At 39.0% G+C, this 20,183-nt stretch overlaps 3 protein-coding genes across 3 annotated transcripts; 1 reads left to right on the top strand and 2 right to left on the bottom strand.

The window, feature by feature from the left end:
* Positions 1 to 704: 704 nt before the first annotated feature.
* On the top strand, positions 705 to 4,033 carry LOC116030080 (vacuolar protein 8). The gene is made up of 2 exons (XM_031272198.1): positions 705 to 2,723; positions 3,583 to 4,033. Exon 1 carries the CDS (start codon positions 987 to 989, stop codon positions 2,691 to 2,693), a length of 1,707 nt encoding a protein of 568 aa, XP_031128058.1. The 5' UTR covers positions 705 to 986; the 3' UTR covers positions 2,694 to 2,723; positions 3,583 to 4,033.
* A 4,286-nt stretch (positions 4,034 to 8,319) lies between these two features.
* LOC116028862 (clathrin coat assembly protein AP180-like) lies at positions 8,320 to 11,189 on the bottom strand. The gene has a single exon (XM_031270701.1). The coding sequence runs from the start codon at positions 10,923 to 10,925 to the stop codon at positions 8,628 to 8,630; it is 2,298 nt and encodes a 765-aa protein (XP_031126561.1). The 5' UTR covers positions 10,926 to 11,189; the 3' UTR covers positions 8,320 to 8,627.
* A 1,784-nt stretch (positions 11,190 to 12,973) lies between these two features.
* Positions 12,974 to 15,540, bottom strand: LOC116030799 (glucan endo-1,3-beta-glucosidase 13). The gene is made up of 2 exons (XM_031273134.1): positions 14,014 to 15,540; positions 12,974 to 13,364 (listed from the first exon to the last, which is right to left on the bottom strand). Exons 1-2 carry the CDS (start codon positions 15,380 to 15,382, stop codon positions 13,330 to 13,332), a joined length of 1,404 nt encoding a protein of 467 aa, XP_031128994.1. The 5' UTR covers positions 15,383 to 15,540; the 3' UTR covers positions 12,974 to 13,329.
* Positions 15,541 to 20,183: the final 4,643 nt, after the last annotated feature.

The raw sequence follows: 20,183 nt of genomic DNA, 5'->3' as shown, positions 1-20,183 counted from the left end.
TTATAAAACTTTACAGTACTATATTGCTTGGTCTTACATAACTATATAACATGTAAATAAAGAAATAAAATAGATAAGTAGTATCAAATAGAAGTACTTGTCCTTTCAAAAGAAAAAGTACTTGTCATTTATTTAAATTTATTGACCTTTAATTTTAAGCATAATTGCAGTAAGCGCTAGAAGCTAGTTGAACAATAGATTAGCGCCTAGCTCCTAGGCGGCGGCGACCTATAAAAAAATAGTGCATGTGTGTGGATGTATGACATATATATATATATATATATATATATAATTATTTAAAATAAAAAAATTAACAAGGCCGATTCGCCCGAATTTACTCGACTAATTCTGCCGAATTTCGGTCGAGTCGGTCACCAACTCGACCCAATCGACCGAATTAGGTGCTAGGTGACCGCTTAAAGAGCAATTCACCTTAGCGTAGAAGGCGGATTTTTACAACATGTGATTTTAAGGGGTGTACCGCTTGCTATTTAGAAATAAAAATTTTGTATGATAACGACTTATAAAAAAGATGATAAAAACGAGTGTTTAAAAAGTATTATTATATCAAAAAAAAAAAGTATTATTATATCAAGTCGGGCCAAATTTATTATTTAAAATTTACAAATATAAATAATTTGTTTTCTAATATAAAATTGTGAATTGTGATAGTACCATCCATTTGTTTTTAAAGTTGAATAAAATTCGGTTGGCTTTACCAGTTAATGCTCACCGCTATCTTAACGATCTCTTGATATCATTTCCCCAGTTTTCACCGCTTTTTGTATCGGTTCCAAGTTCCCAAGCCGTCGTTGCCGGGCCATTTTCCCTCTTTACCTTTCACTCTACGCAATCTCTTCTTGCTTAACCGATCTCCATAGCTCAGAGCTTCGTGTTTCTTTCTTTTATGGAGATTGATTGTTGAAGAGCGTGAGGAAATAGGAATAGTCTGTGATTGTTCGGTAAGAAAAGAAGGAGAAGAGCAAATGCAGCACTCCGGCGCCGAGCAGCCGCCGTCTCCGGCGGAAATCCTTGATCGAATCACCGTCCTTCTTTCGCAATTGCTGCCGTCGTCTCTGTCGATTAAGTCGTTCACCTCGCGCTGGCAGGTTCTCCGGTCGAAGCTCGGCAGTATAAAGTCACTTCTGAGTGAAATCTCCGAATCGCCGCACTGGTCTGACAATGCGCTCCTCCCTACGCTTCTTCCTGACCTGCTTTCGACTCTTCTCCGGGTGGATACGCTCTGCCGCCAGTGCGGAGATCCTTCTTTTACTCCCGGGAAGCTTCTGATGCAGTCCGACCTCGATATGGCCTCCGGCTGGCTCTCCAAGCAGATTAACCACCTTGACCTCCTCTGCCGCTCCGGCGTCCTCCGCCAGTCCACGGCTATTGTCCTTTCACACCCTACCTCCACCTCCACCAAAGAGGATTTAATCCTCTTCATCAGAGACCTCTTCACGCGCCTCCAGATCGGCGGCGTCGAGTTTAAGAAGAAGGCCTTGGAGTCGCTCGTTCAGCTTCTCGCTGAGGACGAGAAATCGGCGGGGCTCGTGGCTAAAGAAGGGCATGTCGGCTACTTGATCAATCTTCTGGACCTTAACGCGGATCCCGCAACTCGCGAGCTGGCTGTTCTGGCCGTGTCGATGCTTGTTTCGACTAGCGATCAGGCCAGGAAGTGCGTGTTTGAAGAGGGCGGGTTGGGGCCGCTGCTTAGGGTAATCGAGTCCTGTTCGGTCACCGTCAAGGAAAGGGCCGCCATGGCTGTGGAATGCATAACTACTGATCCCGAAAATGCCTGGGCAATCTCTGCCTATGGAGGTGTCCCTGTCCTAGTTGAACTCTGTAAATCAGGGTCCGCCTCAGCTCAAATTCATGGTGTCGGGGCAATTCGAAACGTATCAGTCAACGAAGATGTTCGGATTGCATTAGCAGATGAAGGGGCTATTCCTGTTTTAGTGCAATTACTGGTATCAGGCAAGGCCTCAGCCCAAGAAAAGGCGGCAAACTGCATAGCAATACTAGCTTCTTCCGGCAAATATTACCGTGATTTGTTACTTAAGGAAAAGGGGTTGCAGAAGCTGCTTCAGCTGCTACATGAATCTAGCAGCTCTGATACATTAGAGCATGTTTTGAGGGCAACTCATTCCCTTTCTACCTGTGAGTTAACTTCAAAACATCTCTCATCATCCACCACTTTTATTATCCAGTTAGCAGAGATTATAAAGCATGGCAACACGATGATACAGTACATTTCTGCTTCACTGCTTGCGAATTTATCCATAAGTGAGAGTGATAAGAGGGCAATTGCCGGGTGTATGGGTGCTTTGGTGAAGTTAATGGAGTCTGCAAAGCCTGATGGGCTGCAGGAGGTGGCAGCAAATGCCTTGGTTTCCTTGTTGACTGTGAAGTCCAATCGTAAGGACTTGGTGAGGGATGAGAAGAGTGTAATGAAGCTTTCCCAGATGCTGGATCCAAAGAACGATTTGGTTTCAAAGAAGTTCCCGGTGGCAGTGGTGGCGGCAATCATGGCTGGCGGGAGTAAGGGATGCCGCAAGCTGCTTGTGGCAGCTGGAGTTAATGGACATTTGCAAACTCTGACAGAGATGGAGGTTGTTGGGGCCAAAAAGGCCTTGCAGAGACTCTCCATGAGTCGGCTGAAGAGCATACTCACCCGGACATGGAGGAGTGAATGATAATTATGCATCTAACAACCACCATCGAAGGTAATTAATTCTTTATATAATGATATTTTCTTTAGAAATTACTGTTACATTCCAGCTGCTGAGTTCTTCTTGATCAAAACAAACAAACAAATAGTTCTTCTTTTATGATACTATAGCCTGTTTCTTCAAACGTTCAGTGAGATGTCATCCTTGTTATTTTCTCCTCTAACCTTGGAAACAATAAGATGATGTTTTAGCTTTGGTTTCCTTTGAATCAGCTGTTATTAACACAAGAACTTGTCTTTAAGAAGCAAAAATTGCATAAAAGGAGTGTATTTCATCTATAATTTTAAGGACCATGAGATAATTAGTTCTATGTGTTGTTGCAATGATGCAGTTACTAGTTATGGAATTCACTTAGGGCAATCTTAAGTATCCAAATGCTACCTAGAAGAGTGACAACTCTTCCAATCAATCCGTTCATATTAAGTAAAGTAGGGCAGTCCATTATTTATATATCTATAACTAAACTACCCTTAAAGTTGAAGGCTGTGTCCTAAAAAGGTACCATATCTATCTTTCTGAAGAAGTCTTGAAGATTAATGCTTATAATTTGGTCAAGATTTTGCATAGGATGCATGACTTTAGAGTCCTACTTTAACTCAACTTTTTTTTGGAAAAGTTACTATTAAGCAAAACTGTAACTACCAACCATGGTATAGATTGATAACTCATGATCTTAACATACCTTTTTGTTAGGTATAGTATTGATTGATTAACTGACAAAATTACACATGATGCGCATTACAGTTTGTACTCATTTCATTCAATGTTTCCCCTTTCTTTTTTGCTTTGGTTTTCATATTTTTTACAGAATTCTTCTCTCCTAACATTAGTGTTACCATGGTATTTTGTGCAGGGGTTCATTTGGATTTCCTAACTCTCTACTAGGAAACCACCACTTTTCCTGCACAAGAAGCAGATGAATACACACTTGGTATACACTAAATTTTACCTTATACAGTACTATATTATAAAATTAGAAAAGTAATTTTAAAAAATTAATTTATTCTAAATCACATGATAATGGCATGGATGCGGTTTTTAGGGAGTATCCTTGTTTATTTTCTTTTTACCTTTATTACTTTATGTAATGTTTAAATTATTTAATTATGTGAAGCGTGTAAGTGAGTGATGCTGGGGTTTTCCCCCACTTTTAATTCTCTAGTCTTGTTTGATAATGTAAATCCACTGTTGCTTTCTTTCTAATGTAATAACCAAGCTCTAATTAGATGTGTGCAACTCTCTTCTAAAACTCTCCCTTTTGTCTATATTGTGGTGAAATATATGCTTATACCTCTAATGAAATACATTCATCTAGTCATATTATTATTCTATTTCTAGCCAATTTCTGGTGATGGCTTTCAAATGATTGTGTTTGATTTTTATATTATATAATGGCTAGGCTGAAGGGGTAGCATAGCAGCCTCCAAGAATCTAAAATATTAAAGGCCCAGTTGGCTCTTTGTTAGTTTTTCTTTAGATACCAAACTAGTGTTAGCTGGTAACAGGAATTGATTCCAATGATTAGAGGAGAATTGAGCACTACTGACTATAACACACTGATATCAGCAATTTAGCTAATGGTGGGTGGGGTCCTTCTTCAGTCTGTCATTCATAATTGGAAGCAGTTTCCATGTGCCGTGCTCCACCTTGAGGTAAGCTAGGGCATAAGCTTTAATATCAAGCCGAAGGTCTTCACTTGAATGAACGTCTTATTCCTCGAGATGTCAATCATGTCTTCTGCACCGGTACAACCAGGTATGTTTTTGGAGTTGAACCGGGTACTATAAACTCCTGTACCCACAATATCCGGTACAACTCCAAAAACATACATAGTTGTATTCGCAAGAGGCACCAGTGCTGATCGACACTTATAAAATTATTTTTGTCAGTCTTATGTTGAACCCTAATCAACACCTTAAAATTGTTTTGGTCTTATGTTGAACCATAGGATGAGTTGTGAACATGATTGTTATGAAGTTGATTATTTGGGGATGGAAGGAAATGATGAGAATCTAGAAAAAGATGAAAAGTAAAAAAAGTGAAGAGGAAGCAGCAGGGGTGGGGGGAAGGATGATGTTGGGAAGCAAAGGACAGTAGAAATAAAGTTAATAGGGGGATGGGGGCCTAGTTTGGTGTTGGTGAGGGTGCGTTTATAGCGACCTCACATGCGAAAGGTGGTTAGGTTAGATATATATGTATTTGGTGGGTCGTATATTATGTGGTTAGATTGTACATAAAGTGGTAGGTCTTATTTCATTCTCCTCTCCGGGTCACAATACCCCTCCACATGCCTCCCTCTTTCATATTGTTTATGTCTCATTGGCATTAGTCTACGCTAGAATTTAGAATATGTCCAAGAAGCAAGAATTATGTATATGAACAAATTGGATCATCATACATTTGTGTCAAATCAATATTAAAAATCTAACCAGTACATGATGGTGTGCACAGGCTAAACTAAACCCTTTGGGACAGGGTTCATCGAGATGGCACATAACCTTGTGAGACAGGTTTAATAGGGTAAACTAAATCCTTTGGGGCAGGGTTCATCGAGATGGCATAACCTTGTGAGACAGGTTTAACTGAGAATGTTTTGACAAAAATAGAACACTTCCAACCCACTAAGCCACCCCCTCCTACCCCATCTCTGTTTCTTTATAGTGAATGAAGTGATGGTGGTAAAGAGAGGAAAAAGGGAGGAACTTTTGGGGGTGTGCATGCAATAGCAAGCTGTAAAGTTGCATAGGCTGTGGTGAGTAGTCATGATTCTTCTCAGAATGGTTTCCCCACCTGTGCTCCCACCCTTCCTTCCCGCTAAAACTTGCAGGGTAAGAATGACAATTTTGTTGACTTGCAACTTTTTACTAGGCTAACTTCAAATTCAAGAATGAACATAAATTCCTGCTCACATTTGCTGCCCGGAATCTTCTTTTCAAGCATGCTCAGAATCACAGCAAACTGGCACCACTTGGCATTTTGGAAAAATGTTCCATTTCTTTTTTTGTATATGGGGCAAAGGAGGGAAACCATTCCACAATTACTACTCGAGGATTTACATTAAGTAAATCACATAAACTGCAAAAAGAAGATCACATCTTGTGCAGCGTGCTCAATTAGGAGAGTGTTGGCAATAATTGAACTCGTAATTATCCAAGCGTGATAATCATGTTTTCTTCATTTGATCACTTTTTACGAGTCCGAACAATATTCTACACGAATATGAAGAAGCAACGCCAGTTTCCTCTGATTCCCTGTGGATGTTGGGATGACAGATGGATACAAGGAGACTTTTTTGGATGTTGCTTTGCGGGTTTTCTTTCTCTAAATCAAATATAATATCGTTAGTCTACATACATATCACATGATCTTGTCTCTTAATTCAATTCAACTATATCTTCTAATCTTCCATAATCTCTAGTTACACTCATCCTTATCCTTTCATTCAAACTAGACTAGTGGCATTGAGCACCATATCTACATTTATATCACTTTAACAGATGTGCAGCTCATCATACAAAAAATTAAGTGTGTGTATATATATATATATGGGTTCAATCCTTATGATACTGAACCCAAAAATATATATATACTGAATTCTTTAGAAAAAGCACTTCAAAACAGAGAGGGATGATTTTCTTTTTTCAAAACAAGACTACATATCACTTTAAATTTACTGACATCATCATTGATTAAACGTTGATTGGACGATCACTTGAACTATTTCAGTAGGACATCACTTGAACTACTCTGGCGGGACAATTCTGTTGTTGTGATATTACTATGCATGTTAGACAACCAAGGTAAACACCCAAAAAAGAAAATCATAATATGGTGAAATTTAGGAAAGATTTTTGTAGTTTTTGTGAACCCCCAGCCCATTGCCTCAGACAGCTACATTAATGAGATTATATATATGTTCCTCTAAAAGAGATTATTTTTCTTGGTGCTTGCAACTTGCAAGGCTGTCGCCATCTCACAGTACCCAAAATATGATCCATTTAATTCATCCATTATCAATGAAAGTTAAGAGACAGACACTCGTTTTCTTGGAACCTCAAGCCCTTCAAGGCTTCAACTACTATTTATCTCATGCACTTATTTTATTTTGTTTAGATACTCATAATTCTTTATCGAGATTTGAACTTATGAGCATTCATTTAGAATAGTAATCGGGATCCTATTACACTACATGTTAGTTGACTATCTCATGCACTATAATTTAATAAAAAACAAAAGATGCATTCGCGACATTGGTCTAATTGATGAGAAATTTTACTTAAAACTTGATTGCAACGGCAAAGTAGGAGTTCAATTCCGGCCATGGACATTGAAAGTTAGGATTTGGATTTGATTCGTTGTACGTAAAAGTGTACAATTTGGTGTTGAGCCTCCAAACTAAATTGACGTATTTACTTCTCATTTACTTTTGTTGAGAGTGTTAGTGAATAGAGTTTCTAACTCTTTTTAAATTGTTAAATTAGTTGAATTATTGTTATGGTGTATTTGCATATTGTCTCTTTACTTTTTAAAACTATTTAAATAAAATCAAATGCATTTTTATTGCTTTTTAGAAAAGATAAAAATTTGTGTGAGACCGTTTTACGTATCTTTGTCCGTGAGACGGGTACAGTCAAGAAGAAAATGTAATACTTATGCTAAATACATTTTTCAATATAAGTATTACATTTTCATATTAACCCGACCCGTTTTACAGATAAAAATATGTGAGATAATCTCACATAAATGTGATTGTTTAGAAAAAGCACTTTCAAAACAATTGATCCGTAAAATAGATCATGAATGATTAAATTCATTTTGTATTTCCATCGTTTGTTTCAAATCTATATTCATGCAATGTATTCTTTTCCCGTCCCCAATCATTACACCATAAATCATGATTTATATTACAAGATACTCCGTAAATTATAACAATAAATGTAATAGTTATACCATAGACTCGTGTCTACATAATAATTTGCCTAATAAATGTATTGTAATAAAATTAGCCCACACAAGGCTTCCTTACAAGGTTATTGAGCTTACACTCAATTTGGAATGTGCAGCAAAAGGCCCTAAACTCGCCCAATCACTCAATCAAATGCAAAATAAATTCCTTTATGGCCCAGAACCAAGCCTAGCTCAGAGATTTTTGGATCCCATGGTTCATTGTATTCAATCAATAATTCAATACTCGGTAACCCAGCCCAAATGATTAAAGATACAAACTTGTAACTGCAAGATCATGAAATTGAATCTCAACTTCCTTGATTTGAGTTTAGAGCTACTTAGCTTGTAAGCCGCAAATTATGCTATGGACCCGGGTCCACCTTGCACATGAGTTCTAAAATTTTGAACATAGAATTTTTTAATTATGAATATAAAGTTCAAAAATTGTGAACATATATAATTCAAAATTGTGAACATAAAGTTCTAAAATTGTAAACATAAAATAAAAAAATTGTAAACATAGACATGGTGCATGGCAAAACAAACGCTTGTAAGTTAGGTGTGCGAAACAAAACCATGAATTTTGAGAATATTTTGTTCAGCTGTAATAAATTATAAATATTTAACTGAAATAATGTGATAGTTTTGGCTTCGAAATTGTTGATTAAACAAAATGATAGTTATACCATGGACCCCTATCCATTTAGGTACTGAATATTCACAATTTACATATTGAATTGTAAACATTCAGTATATAAATTGTGAATATTCCGTATCAAATTCTGTATTTTGGATTCGGATCCACATAATAATTTGCCTAAACAAAAGAACTAGTCCTGCACTGCTAGCTAATCATCATAACCCAAAAAGAAATTATAATTACAACATTAAAAACAAAAACAAAACAGAAAGTAAACACGAATCATATACATATATAATATGTTAGTATGTTTAGGACATATGCTTTGCGATTATCTTGTTTTGGTTCTGCAACCAAAGTTGTTGTTCTTGCACCATGTTCTGCGTACTCATGTTTGAACTACCAAACATTTGGTCGTCGAACAGTGACGCGAAAGGGTCCATCTCCTTCTGCATCTGCATCTGCGGCATTGTTGTTGTTGTTCCCGCTACGGATGCCTGAAATGTAGGCGTCGACGGAAACTCACTCTGCACTGGCGCTGTGGCCGCCGGACTTCTCTCGGAGTTTTTGGGCGTTACTTGGAAGGTAGGCGCTGGTGTTGGACTTTGTGCCGGAATTGTCGGAGTCTGGAAGGTCGGCGCCGGAGGAGAATAGGCATTGTGCATTGGCGTCGATTCTAGGGTTTGTGCAGAATAGATCGGAGTCGGAGTTGCATGGAAGGTCGGCGCCGGAGAAAAGTCGTTTTGCGGTGGAGAAGTTGCTTGGAAGGTAGGCGGTGATGAGAAATCGGTATTATGCGCGGCGGTTGCGGTTGGATTTGGTGCAGAAAACGTCGGTGCGAAGGAAGGATTTTGCGATGAAGTTTTCGGCGGGGCTGGGAATGTCGGAGGCGCGGAAAACATGTCCAGAGGTTGGAAAGCGTCGGGAGGTGGGGCTGTGGTCGTCGGAAATTCTTCTTGGAGAAAAGGATTATAGTGACGTTGAGGTGCCGATATTGGTTGGCTTTGATTGTACAGCGCGTCTAAGGGTAATGAATTTGGACTTGTATTAGCCGGCGGTAATGGCGGGGAAACCTGATCAAACAAGCTTTCGAAATCAAAATTCGACGGGGGATTGAATTTGTTGTCCGACGGTGGCGCCGCCGCCGCCTCTTGCGGCGGTGTTTCGAATAACACAAGCTCCCAGCCCGCGGCCGCATCATTATTCAGTTCAAACTCGTCAACATTGTGTGTAGTTGCGCCTTTGGAAGAACTAGGCGGCGGCGCCGCCTCTTCTCCGTCTCCGATTTCGTCTTCTCCGTTCCAATCGTCCAATGATAAAAGATCGGCGAATGAATTTGAAGCCTGCAATGACTTGGCCGATCCCGAGTCACTGAGCATATAGTTATCGTCTATTTCTGAATAGGTCTCCAAATCATTGGAAACGGCAGGGTTTTTCCCGCTGGTTAGCGTAGCGTTGAGAAGATCATCAATCCCGATTTCCGACCCGGTTTCCGAGGATCCGTCAGTTGCAACGGAAAATTCGGATTGTCCGCCATAGCTAGTACCGCGCCTCGAGCTACGAGAAGCGCAGATTTGATCGTATAGTGCGTCGAAGCTATTGTGGCGAGAGCGGTGGGGAGTGGTTGGAGAAGGGAGGAGCAGAAACGAGGGATGATTGTTAGGCGACTTTGCGTGGACCGGAAACGACGATTGATCTTTCAGAAACTCCTGTAGGGTTTCAATCAGCTCCTCGGAGATTTTCTGAATGTTCGGATACTCCGGCGATCTCCCGACTCCCATGCTCTTACACAGATCGTAATATTCCGATAGCTCCTCGTACTGTTTCGCCGCTCTCATGCAGGTCTGGAAGGCAACCACGCCGGATTGGTGCTCTAAGTTGAAGAAATTATCGAGGATGAGAGAAAGTCCGTCGGAGATATCTTTGTACAGATCGAAACTCTCTTCCACCACCGCGTAAAGCGCGATTTGCACGAGGCGGTCATTCTTCGCCGCCCCGGTCGGCCTGGTGGACATCGCCCGCTCCAACAACCGTTGCCAGTGTCCGATCCGGTCCAACAGCATCACCGGTTTCATCTCCCGGACCGGCTCGTCGGGGCGCCGGCTCAGGAGAGGCGCGTTGTGCGTGAACCGCCGCTGCAGCTTCCCGGTGAGGAAGCAATCCAGGCGCTCGTCCAGGTAGAGCGCGAACGTCCGGACGAAGGCCGTGAAGTCCCAGGGGCTTGAATTCGAGTCGTCTCGGAAGCTCGCGAGGTTGAGGATTTTGGCGCCGCGTTTCATCGCGTGAAGAACCTCCCGCGGGAAATACGGATCGCCGTCCTGGAAAATCCGGAGCACCAGGACCAGAGACTTCAAGGTCACGATCCAGTTCCGCGTCCGCCCGATCCGCTTGCTAATCGCGCGGGCGCAGGCCGCCGCGTACGCCTTGTCGGCGGAGACGAGCTGGAGCACCTCCTGGACGTAGCGGTCCTCCATGGGGAGATCGTCATGGGTGGTGGCTTTGAGGACGGCGACCTCAAGGTTGGAGGAGTTGTTGCTCGCGACCTTGGCGATGCCGATGCTGGTTTGGTCCTTCACTGCCCCGATCGCCTTCTTCAACTTGCTGGGCATTATGTGTTTGTGAAAATGTCAGAGTGAATTTGAGGGTTAAGTTGGTTTGCATGTTATTCTGTTGTACTGTGAAGAATTGAGGTTCGTTTGCTTTTGTGGTTGATGTAAAATGAGAGAGACGCCTAGAGTTGCGCCCCTGGACATCACCAACAAACTCGATTTCTGAGCGTACCATCAGGACATGAGACTAGGATGTTTTTCTTCTAATCTCAGGTTTCGCGCTAAACACGCAAATTCAATACTACCGCACATTAAGCTTCTAATTCTTCTTTTAATTGTTTTACTATTGCAACAGTCAATTATTTAAGAATTTAAAATTAACCAAATTGATTAGACCCATGACTTGATGCTTATTTTGAGATTTGAGATTCTAACTCAAATGTTTACACTTTGAGATTTAATTTTTTGATTTAATTTTTTGATTTACTCATTGTTTGTTTTGAGTGTATAATATATTGAATTAAACTCTCATTTAAGAGAACTCCAAATCACTTTGACTTGACTCAAATTAGCATTTTCATGTCCATTTTAGCTAATTTTCTAACAAGCTAAGTTTGATTCTTAGTGGGATTGGCCTATTATCCTTATTGGTTTGAGTTGGTAAATTATGGACAATTTAAGTTGATTTACTTCCTTGTGGTTCTTTTGCCAGCTAGCTAGAGTTATAAGATGAGTCTTTTTTGTTTGAGCCGGTTATTTATGAGTAATCTAGGATGATTTTTTTTTTTTTGTGATCTTTTGTTAATTAGGGTGGGATGCGAATTTTACTATAAATATATGAGTTTTTCTTGTCACTCAAAAATGATACACTAAATTTATCTACAAAAGATGAAATTTCTCGTCCAAAAAGGCCCATAAAACTTAGCCGGACAGGATTGTACGTGGAATTGGGACACTAAGTTTGATAAACTTTAAAAATTCACTTGAGGACCATCACACAAATCTGTGCGATTAGTCAATTATGTAGAGACAATACCAGAACATAAGTCAGAATACGTTTGGTGAAAGCGAAACGGACAACAATCTCATTAAACAGATGAATGAGCATAGTACATACATGAGTACATGACGCAATTTTATATACAGTAGCGAGTAGCGACCATGTGAGCTGGTGAGCAGAAGATGATAGATAGATAGATGATCATATGGGGGAGCCCCACACTCAAATTTCCACTACACCATTCAATTCCCCAATAAGTGTAAAAGAAAAAATTAATTTCTGAGATCAGATCTACAATGCAGCATGTGGTGGTTGGTTCACCCTCTCTACTTTAACCACTACATCCTTCTTTGTTTATATCTCATCTCTCTCTTTGTGGGGTTGTACATATATGTATCCTTTCTTGTGGTAGGAGTAATAATTTTATTAGAAATCATAACATGTAGATTAAACCGTCCTACATTAATCATTTCATCCATTATTATAAATATAAATATACATAATTAGATATGATGTCTATATGATATAAATTACAATCCAAGTCTAACCAGTCAAGCATGAAAGCGTGACGCTAAAAACCTTGTGATCCAACTTTATAAATCTACAACTTTACGTATATGATCACAACTTTGATATTTCAATTTTTTTTCAAGAAAAATCCCTAATTATTACGGAATAGTATCTAAATATGGATTGCCTTGCTGCGACTCCGCAGAGTTAGTTCAGTTGATTCGACTAATTAGCTTAAAATCTTGCTTCAAGAGTAGTGAGAATTATCATATCGGAGGGGAAAGAAGACTCTTCAGATAGTTGGAAAGTTGGACATGGTCCATATGGATAATGGATACCCATTGCACAGTACATATTCCATCTATCTATCTCCAAACAAATGCAAGTACTAAAGGTTGTGCAGTGAAGGATCCTATGGAACTTTTGAACCCTTTTGGTACTCTTAAATTTGCCTTTATAAAGTCCTCAAAACGTTAAACTGTGGAAAGACAGTCTTAAAAACGAATATAAAACAAACGAGGAAAATCTTTTACCCTGTAAAATATACACAACCTAAACCAAACAAGTACCAAAAAAAAAAAAAACGAAAAACATGAGATCAGAGATAATTTTGAAGTGGTATTATTCCCATTAGCTTTCATCAACTGAATGCACTACAGAGATTAATCAACATTATAAGCTAAGTAGTACTAGCAGTAGACAATAAAAAGGGAAAAGAAATTACAGAGTACTATGGAACAACTTAATAATACACATTAATAATAACTTTAGCTTTCCCCCCCACAATCACAAAAATGAATTCACTAAACCCAACAGTAACTATGGTGATTCCTGGATAGATAAGCGCAGTAATTTCCATAGACACTCTAGTAGTAGCATCTATGCACTAGAGTTCATTCAAAATCCAATAAAGTTTTGGACTTTCTGGTCATCAAAGTCTGCTATGGGGGGTGTTCAATCTTCAGTGGGTAATTCACACTTCCCAAATTCTGAAAAGACAAAAAGCAAAATTACCAAGGAATTAGAAAAAGTAGGAATGATATCAAGCTATGACCCTATGAATACACCAGAACAAAAAACAATTAACTACAGAAGAGAACACACCAAAAAGCAAGCTAGCTCAAGTTTGCTTGTTAACTTGTGAATCACAAAATTACAAATTTAACATTCAATAAAATTAGTGATAAATTATAAACAATTTATTTAGTGAATGTTTACAATTTACTTCCTAAATATTCACAATTCCCTTACCATTTATATTGTGAAAATTCAATATATAAATTGTGTATTTTATACATGGATCCGAGGCTGCTAATTAATGGGGACAAACTGAGCATGTCTCCGTCAATCACGTGCTACCCCATAACCTAGTTGGCTGGTTGCCTGCAGTCCACCCACTTTCCAGGCTTGTGGGGCCCATGGCGCCATTTGATTCCCGCGCACGTTAGCTAGAGCGCCGTATACCCCGTAAAATACGCCGATATAAAGTGGCGTGGGATATCGGGATATCCCAGAAATTTATGTTTCTGACTAAAGTCAGCAATTAAGCTAATGTAGGCATAATTAAGTTCAGGGTTAAAACGAAATTACTGTGTTAGGGTAAAACGATGGGATTAAGAAGGGAATTAGAGTGCATACTAGGTTGTTCCATGACAACGTAGGCAGCCCCGCCGAAGTAGCACGTGCCGCCGGCACGCCCCTTCCTCTGATAGTAACTGTTGAAAGCGAACGAAGCGTGCGCCTCTAGAGTGTTGGGATTGTAACACGTGGATCCAGGCTGGATCGAACGGCAGTCCGCCCCGCCCTCACCGCAAGCGTAGTCTAGACCCGCCTGCAGCCTTTCTTTTCCCGCTTCTGCGTTCGCCACGCACCATGTCTGTCCCGAAACGTTTCCCGATGCATTGTTACCCTTTCCTCGCTTCGATATGCTCTGATTTCCGGCGACCGGCGGTCGGACTTCCCGGTAGGTTTTCAGGCCTTCCGCTGTGAACGGAATGTCGTAGACTTTCCGTTGGTCGGGGTAGAATAGTCCGAAGTTTCTCTCGGAGGTTGGGCCGAATTTCTTGTTCTCGTTGAAGAGGGCGAAGAGGTATACCGTGAGGTCCTCGTCGGGTCGGAGTGGGGTCCCACCGCCGGTGAGGATTCTCCGGACCATATTGCCGTTGTACGCCGCGGCATTTTCTATACTGGCGCCGAGCTCGTTGGAATCTCCCTTGGATGGCCATCCGGTTTCGGTGACGACCAATTTGATGTCGTCGTACTTCAACGCCGTCATGGCCGCGAAAACGGCGTCGATTTGGGCGTCGAAGAGGTTGAAGTAACGGAGGCCGTTTCCGGCGTCCACAACGCCGGGATTCTCCCGGAAGAGCGCGTAATCGAGCGGAATGACGTCGGAATTCGACTCGTAGGCGAAGAACGGGTAACAGTTTACCATCATATACGACCCGGTTTGACGGAGAAAGTCCAGCAAGGGCTTCATATCCACCAATTCCGGCCGAAACGACCCGGCTGAGGAGGGGTACGAGTTCTGCAACGCGCTGAGCGCGATTGGGGAGGAGACCTTAATATCTCCATGGAGATTGAACTTGACAAGAGCTTCGTGGACGTTTTTCATGGCGGGAATGAGAAACCGGGTCGTATTATGCGGGTCGACAAACACCTCATTCCCGACGGCGATGGCCTCGATCTTCGTATCCGGGTGGTAGGCGGCGACATTACGCTGGACCCAGGCGTACGCAAACGACTCCCGTTTAGCCGCATTGTAGAGCTGCTCGTTGGGGAGGTTGACGGTGAGCTTTATATCGGATCCGGAGAACGCCCTGAGAACAGCCGGGTCGGTGTCGTAAACCTTGACCCGATCCAGCCCCTGCGACTTAAGAAGCTCCACCACCTTCACAGCCGACGGCAGGTTGTTAGCAACCCTGCCATAGTTCACTCCTATCGACCCACCGTCTGCAAAAGAAACGGAAATGAGGAGTAGGAGAGGGAGGAAGGAGAAGTAATCCATGCGAGCCGCTCTGGTTCTACAGACAGAGAAGCAGAGCAGAAAAAAGAGAGAGAATTACAGAGCACAAAGAGTGGGAGAAGGGAGTGAAGTGAATAAATGGAACTCAAATTACCGGGACCTAGGTTGTGGAGGAGAAAATTTACTTCCAATTATGTGATATCTATGGGTTTGAGTTGAACTCTTTGAGTGCTTTTGTATGGTTTAATGGAGTATATGTTCTATTTACCAAAAAAAAAATGGAGTATATGTTCGTACATACTTTTGCAGTCTATTAATGGGATGTTTGGTTCACGGAATAGGTAGGGAATGGCATAGCATTCCCAGTAATAACCTATTCCGTTGTTTGGTTCGCATTTGTATTCCCAGGAACAATGTTCCTGGGAATGAGCTATTACCTTGCAAGGGTAATAGCTATTACCAGGGTCCCTGGTATTAACCTGACCTCTCAGGAATAGGTATTTTATTATATTTCCTTTTTTACCCTTTGTTTAAATTTTTAGGTTTGTTTTTTGAGTCTCTAAAATGGATGATCAACCTGGTTGAGTAGTTGGAATGAATTGAGTAGAAATCAGAAAGTGCCAACAATTGACAGGAAATTACTTAGCTCCCTATTTTTCTCATCATTGAATCTGAATCAAGAATCACCCAAACTTGGAGTTCCTTTTGAGCAGTGCAGAAGAGTGGTTCTCTCTTTTTCTCTCAGTTTCAGAGAGAGCATGGCTAGAATGATCAATAACCACAACAAAGGGATCCTCATCCAAATCGACACCGCACTCTGCATCAATGTTTCAGATCAAATTAAATCATATGCATTAGCATCGTACAAGTACTGTCAATATCACTGGATGGTGGGATCATCAAGGAGCTTGAATTTCAGAACGAAACAGCGAGATCGCAGAGTGTTAAAGAAGATGGACTGAGATGACTTGAGGGATGAGTCGTCGAGCAATACAAGAATGCGGCGATCCGGACTTCCACAGAGCGAAGAGGACAGAGCTAAATAATTAGTTTTAAGTATGTCGGTAATTAAAATGAGAGACGTGAGTTTGATTGCTATGGATCATTAGTTATTGACTCTTGAATATCATCATTTGTTGTAGAAATACTCCTAAATAAGGAGAGACTCTTTAAAATAAGGAGAAACACTCATCTCAAACTAACTTCTTGAATGAAGACCTTATAATTTCTTCTTCCTAATATTGTTGAATGTTCTTTAAAAAATTTTGTTATTTATATGCATATTTTGTTTCATAATTTATATATCATTTTTTAATATTGTAATTGCTATAAAATAATATTATATAAAAATCTTAGGTAATAATAATAATAATAATAATATATTTTGCATAAGGGTATTTATGTCTTTAAGCATATATTACATTTCTATTCCTTCTACTAACCAAACGTTAGAATACAATTCCTAAAGTCTATTCCTTCAGCGAACCAAACAATAGAATACAATTATGTTCTATTCCTTACCTATTCCATTCCTTGTGGAATAACATTCCTATTCCCTCCAAATTCATTCCGTGAACCAAACGTGCTGTAAGAGTCACAATAATGCTGCTTAACCGCAAAATCTTGATTTTTAGACTGAACATTAAACTATACATTGTAACAGGTTCTCATGGAATCATGGGTCGGGAGATTGATTCATGCATACAATCTAAGATACAATTGAAGAAATTGAAAAACTGGAATTATAAAAGTAAATTAAACGAATAAATGAAGGGACTTGTGCAAGACTAGAAGTGGTAGAACACTTTACTTAAAGTTATCACTCTATTAATAGAGTTACAAAGACAATGTCATATCTTTCAATAGAGTTTTAAAGATGTAATTTTTTTATAGTATTATTGACTTTATTACATTGTTGTATCTGTCTATTTATATTTTTTCAACATGTTAAAATATAAAGAGTCAATACTGCGCTCGATCTCATGAAGGTACTTAAGATTAATATATTATAAATTCGATAATAAATTTATAGAAAATAAATAAATGGAGGAGTGAGTGGTGAGTGTGTGAGAACGTTGAGGGGAACGAGGAGATGGTGGGTGTGTGGGGCCCGTTGATCAGAAGTTGACGACAAAAGGGAAAAGCTTTTGGAGTTTTGGTTGCATAGCGGAGCACATGCAGTTCACATTTATTTCACTGGTTGTCGCATAATATTATTCCATATTTTGAAGTTCACTCAATTTTCGGAAGATAGGTATTGCACAATTTGAATACAAATGAGGGAAAACAACATTTTTGGTATTGCACAGTTTCAATACAAATGAACGAAAACAACATTTTTGGTATTTCACAATTTCAATACAAATGAACGAAAACAACATTTTTGGTCCTTATTTAGTACTGTATATATAAGAGTGTTTATTTTTGGACCATAAAAATGTCAATAAACACCGAATGCTATGATAATTTATTTTTTTTTTTAAAAATTGAAATTAAAAAAAATATCAAAATTAACTAATCAATGAAGGTCTTCGATCAAGAGTTTAAGACCCAATCATCGACCGGAGACTATTGGTATAGAGACATTTGTCGACCAGAGACTATCGGTATAGAGACATTTGCCTACAAAGATCGTGACTCTATAAAAGAAAGCCTTTGTCTCCGTTGGGAGGCGAATGACGATGATTTCTATATATAGATAATAGATCTTTGAAAGTAGTCAACAACCTATAAAAAATAATTTTAAAAGCACAGAGAGTCAATATCGCTTCTACTAAGACTCAAACTCACTATCTCCCATATGGAGGTGCAATCAGGTTCCACTATATCACAAAGTCTTTGGCAACTTAATTCATTATTTATTTGCATTTGTTGTGATTGTAAACAAAGTGGTTTTTTTTTTTTTAACAGTAATAGCATAGAACAATTAATGTTGTTATAGCGACAACTCTAACCAAGTTAGTTAGGGTATGAGAGTGTATTGTGTTTAATAGTAGCTGATTGAATGTAAAAATGATATTTAAGGGTATGAGAGTGTATTGTGTAGCGATGGCAACGGGGCGGGGCGAGGGCGGGGAGTATCCTCGAAACCCCGACCCCGTCCCCGTCCCCATCCCCGGCGGGGATTTGAAAGTAGTCCCCATCCCCGTCCCCGCGGGGAATTAGGCGGGGACGGAAAATCCCGTCCCCGATTAATTTTTAGTCAAAATCTTAAATTAGTGTAGTTTTAAATTTTAAAAGATAGAAACTTAAGTCTTATTTTTAAAAATAACATATATATATATATATATATATATATATATATATATATATATATATATATAAAGTAATTCCACTGTAATGTTACTAAGTTTCTGTACTGCCACTTAATGTTACTAAGAGTAACGTTACTAAGCTTATACACTAAGCTCTTTTATATATATATATATATATATATATATATATATATATATATATATATATATTTTAATTCGGGGAATTACATGTATTCTCCGTCCCTGTCCCCGATCCCCAAAATTTTTCCCCATCCCCATCCCCGTTGGAGACGGGGATGGGGATCCCCGTCGGGGACGGGGCACATTTCAATCCCTAGTATTGTGTTATTTTAACCTTTAAATATAGCAATATGATCAACTCTTATTAATAAATAATTATAAAATTTAGGTATCATCTATATTTTTTTTAAGGACATAAGTTAATTATTTTTGTTTATTAAACACTTATTAAATTATATTCTACAACATTTTATTAATTATCTTAAATTTTAATAATTTAAAATGATTTACTGTAAAAATTATTATTATTGTTGTTGTTGTTGTAAAATGGCAAACCCCACCGTTGTTATTGTTGTTGTTGTTATTATAAAATGACAAATTAACCATCCATTTAAAATCAAATCCCATTGATTCTGAATTATAAAATAGTAAATATGCCAATTGATTCTAACCAGCTAATAAAAAGCGCTACATCCATTAGCTTTTAAATTTTTGGCTTATTGGCCCGATCAGTCATTTACCAAACACTTCAAAATAACTTATTGGTGGGTCAAATAATCAAACTTAGTCAAATCAGCTAAAATTTGGCTTCAATCAATAACCAAACACCCCCATTGTATAAAAGACATGGAATGACAACCTTGTATGGTAGACATAAAATTCCCATCAATTATAAGTAATCTAATATACGTGTTGGTTTTACAACCTAAGTAATCTATGATTGACCAACACTACCAATCGAAATTAAAAAAAAAAAAAAAGAATTGTAGTAAATGTATTATTGACTAGAGCAAAAAGTATTTGAACCATTTATAAAGCTCAACAATCAACTAAGGTACTCAGCCTAAATTAGGAAGGTAAATCTCACAAATCACACATTATTGATTACAAATTGGTTGCCTCAAGAAATAAAAAGTAATCTCACAGTTCTTGATTGAATTGAGTCTAAACTAACCACTTAAGACAAAAATGACGGTGAACAACTAGTAACCAACCCAAAGGTAAAAGTTTCGATCATTGGCATTGAGTATGAAACAATTTTAAATCACCAGGACAACTGTTTCGCACAAAGAGGTGCTTACAATTCAGCAAGAGAATTAGTCATTGCGTTCGACGGTAGAAATTTTGGATTAAAAACAAAAAAACAACCCATCAATATACATTTTGTATTTTTGATAAAATTGTAAAATTACAAGCTTAAATTTGTCGAGCAATCCTCAACACTATCAATCATTGATTCATTGGAGAAATTTTGATCCAAAAATCAAAATGGGCATAATTGTAACAATGTTTCAAGATTCGATCAAGTGTGTAAAAATTAAAGATTCCGGGGGTGAAATGATGAAATC

The sequence above is a fragment of the Ipomoea triloba genome, chromosome 9, assembly GCF_003576645.1.
Source record: "Ipomoea triloba cultivar NCNSP0323 chromosome 9, ASM357664v1".
NCBI lineage: Eukaryota > Viridiplantae > Streptophyta > Magnoliopsida > Solanales > Convolvulaceae > Ipomoea > Ipomoea triloba.
The sequence above is the reverse complement of the archived record's forward strand: the minus strand, read 5'-3'. Positions and strand labels throughout refer to the sequence as shown.

Coding starts and splice junctions, on each gene's coding strand:
- LOC116030080 (XM_031272198.1), top strand. CDS start 987: ATGCAGCACTCCGGCGCCGAGCAGCCGCCGTCTCCGGCGGAAATCCTT.
- LOC116028862 (XM_031270701.1), bottom strand. CDS start 10,925: ATGCCCAGCAAGTTGAAGAAGGCGATCGGGGCAGTGAAGGACCAAACC.
- LOC116030799 (XM_031273134.1), bottom strand. CDS start 15,382: ATGGATTACTTCTCCTTCCTCCCTCTCCTACTCCTCATTTCCGTTTCT. Junction 13,365..14,013: donor CGTTGTCATGGAACAACCTA/GTATGCACTCTA, acceptor TTGTCTTTTCAG/AATTTGGGAAGTGTGAATTA.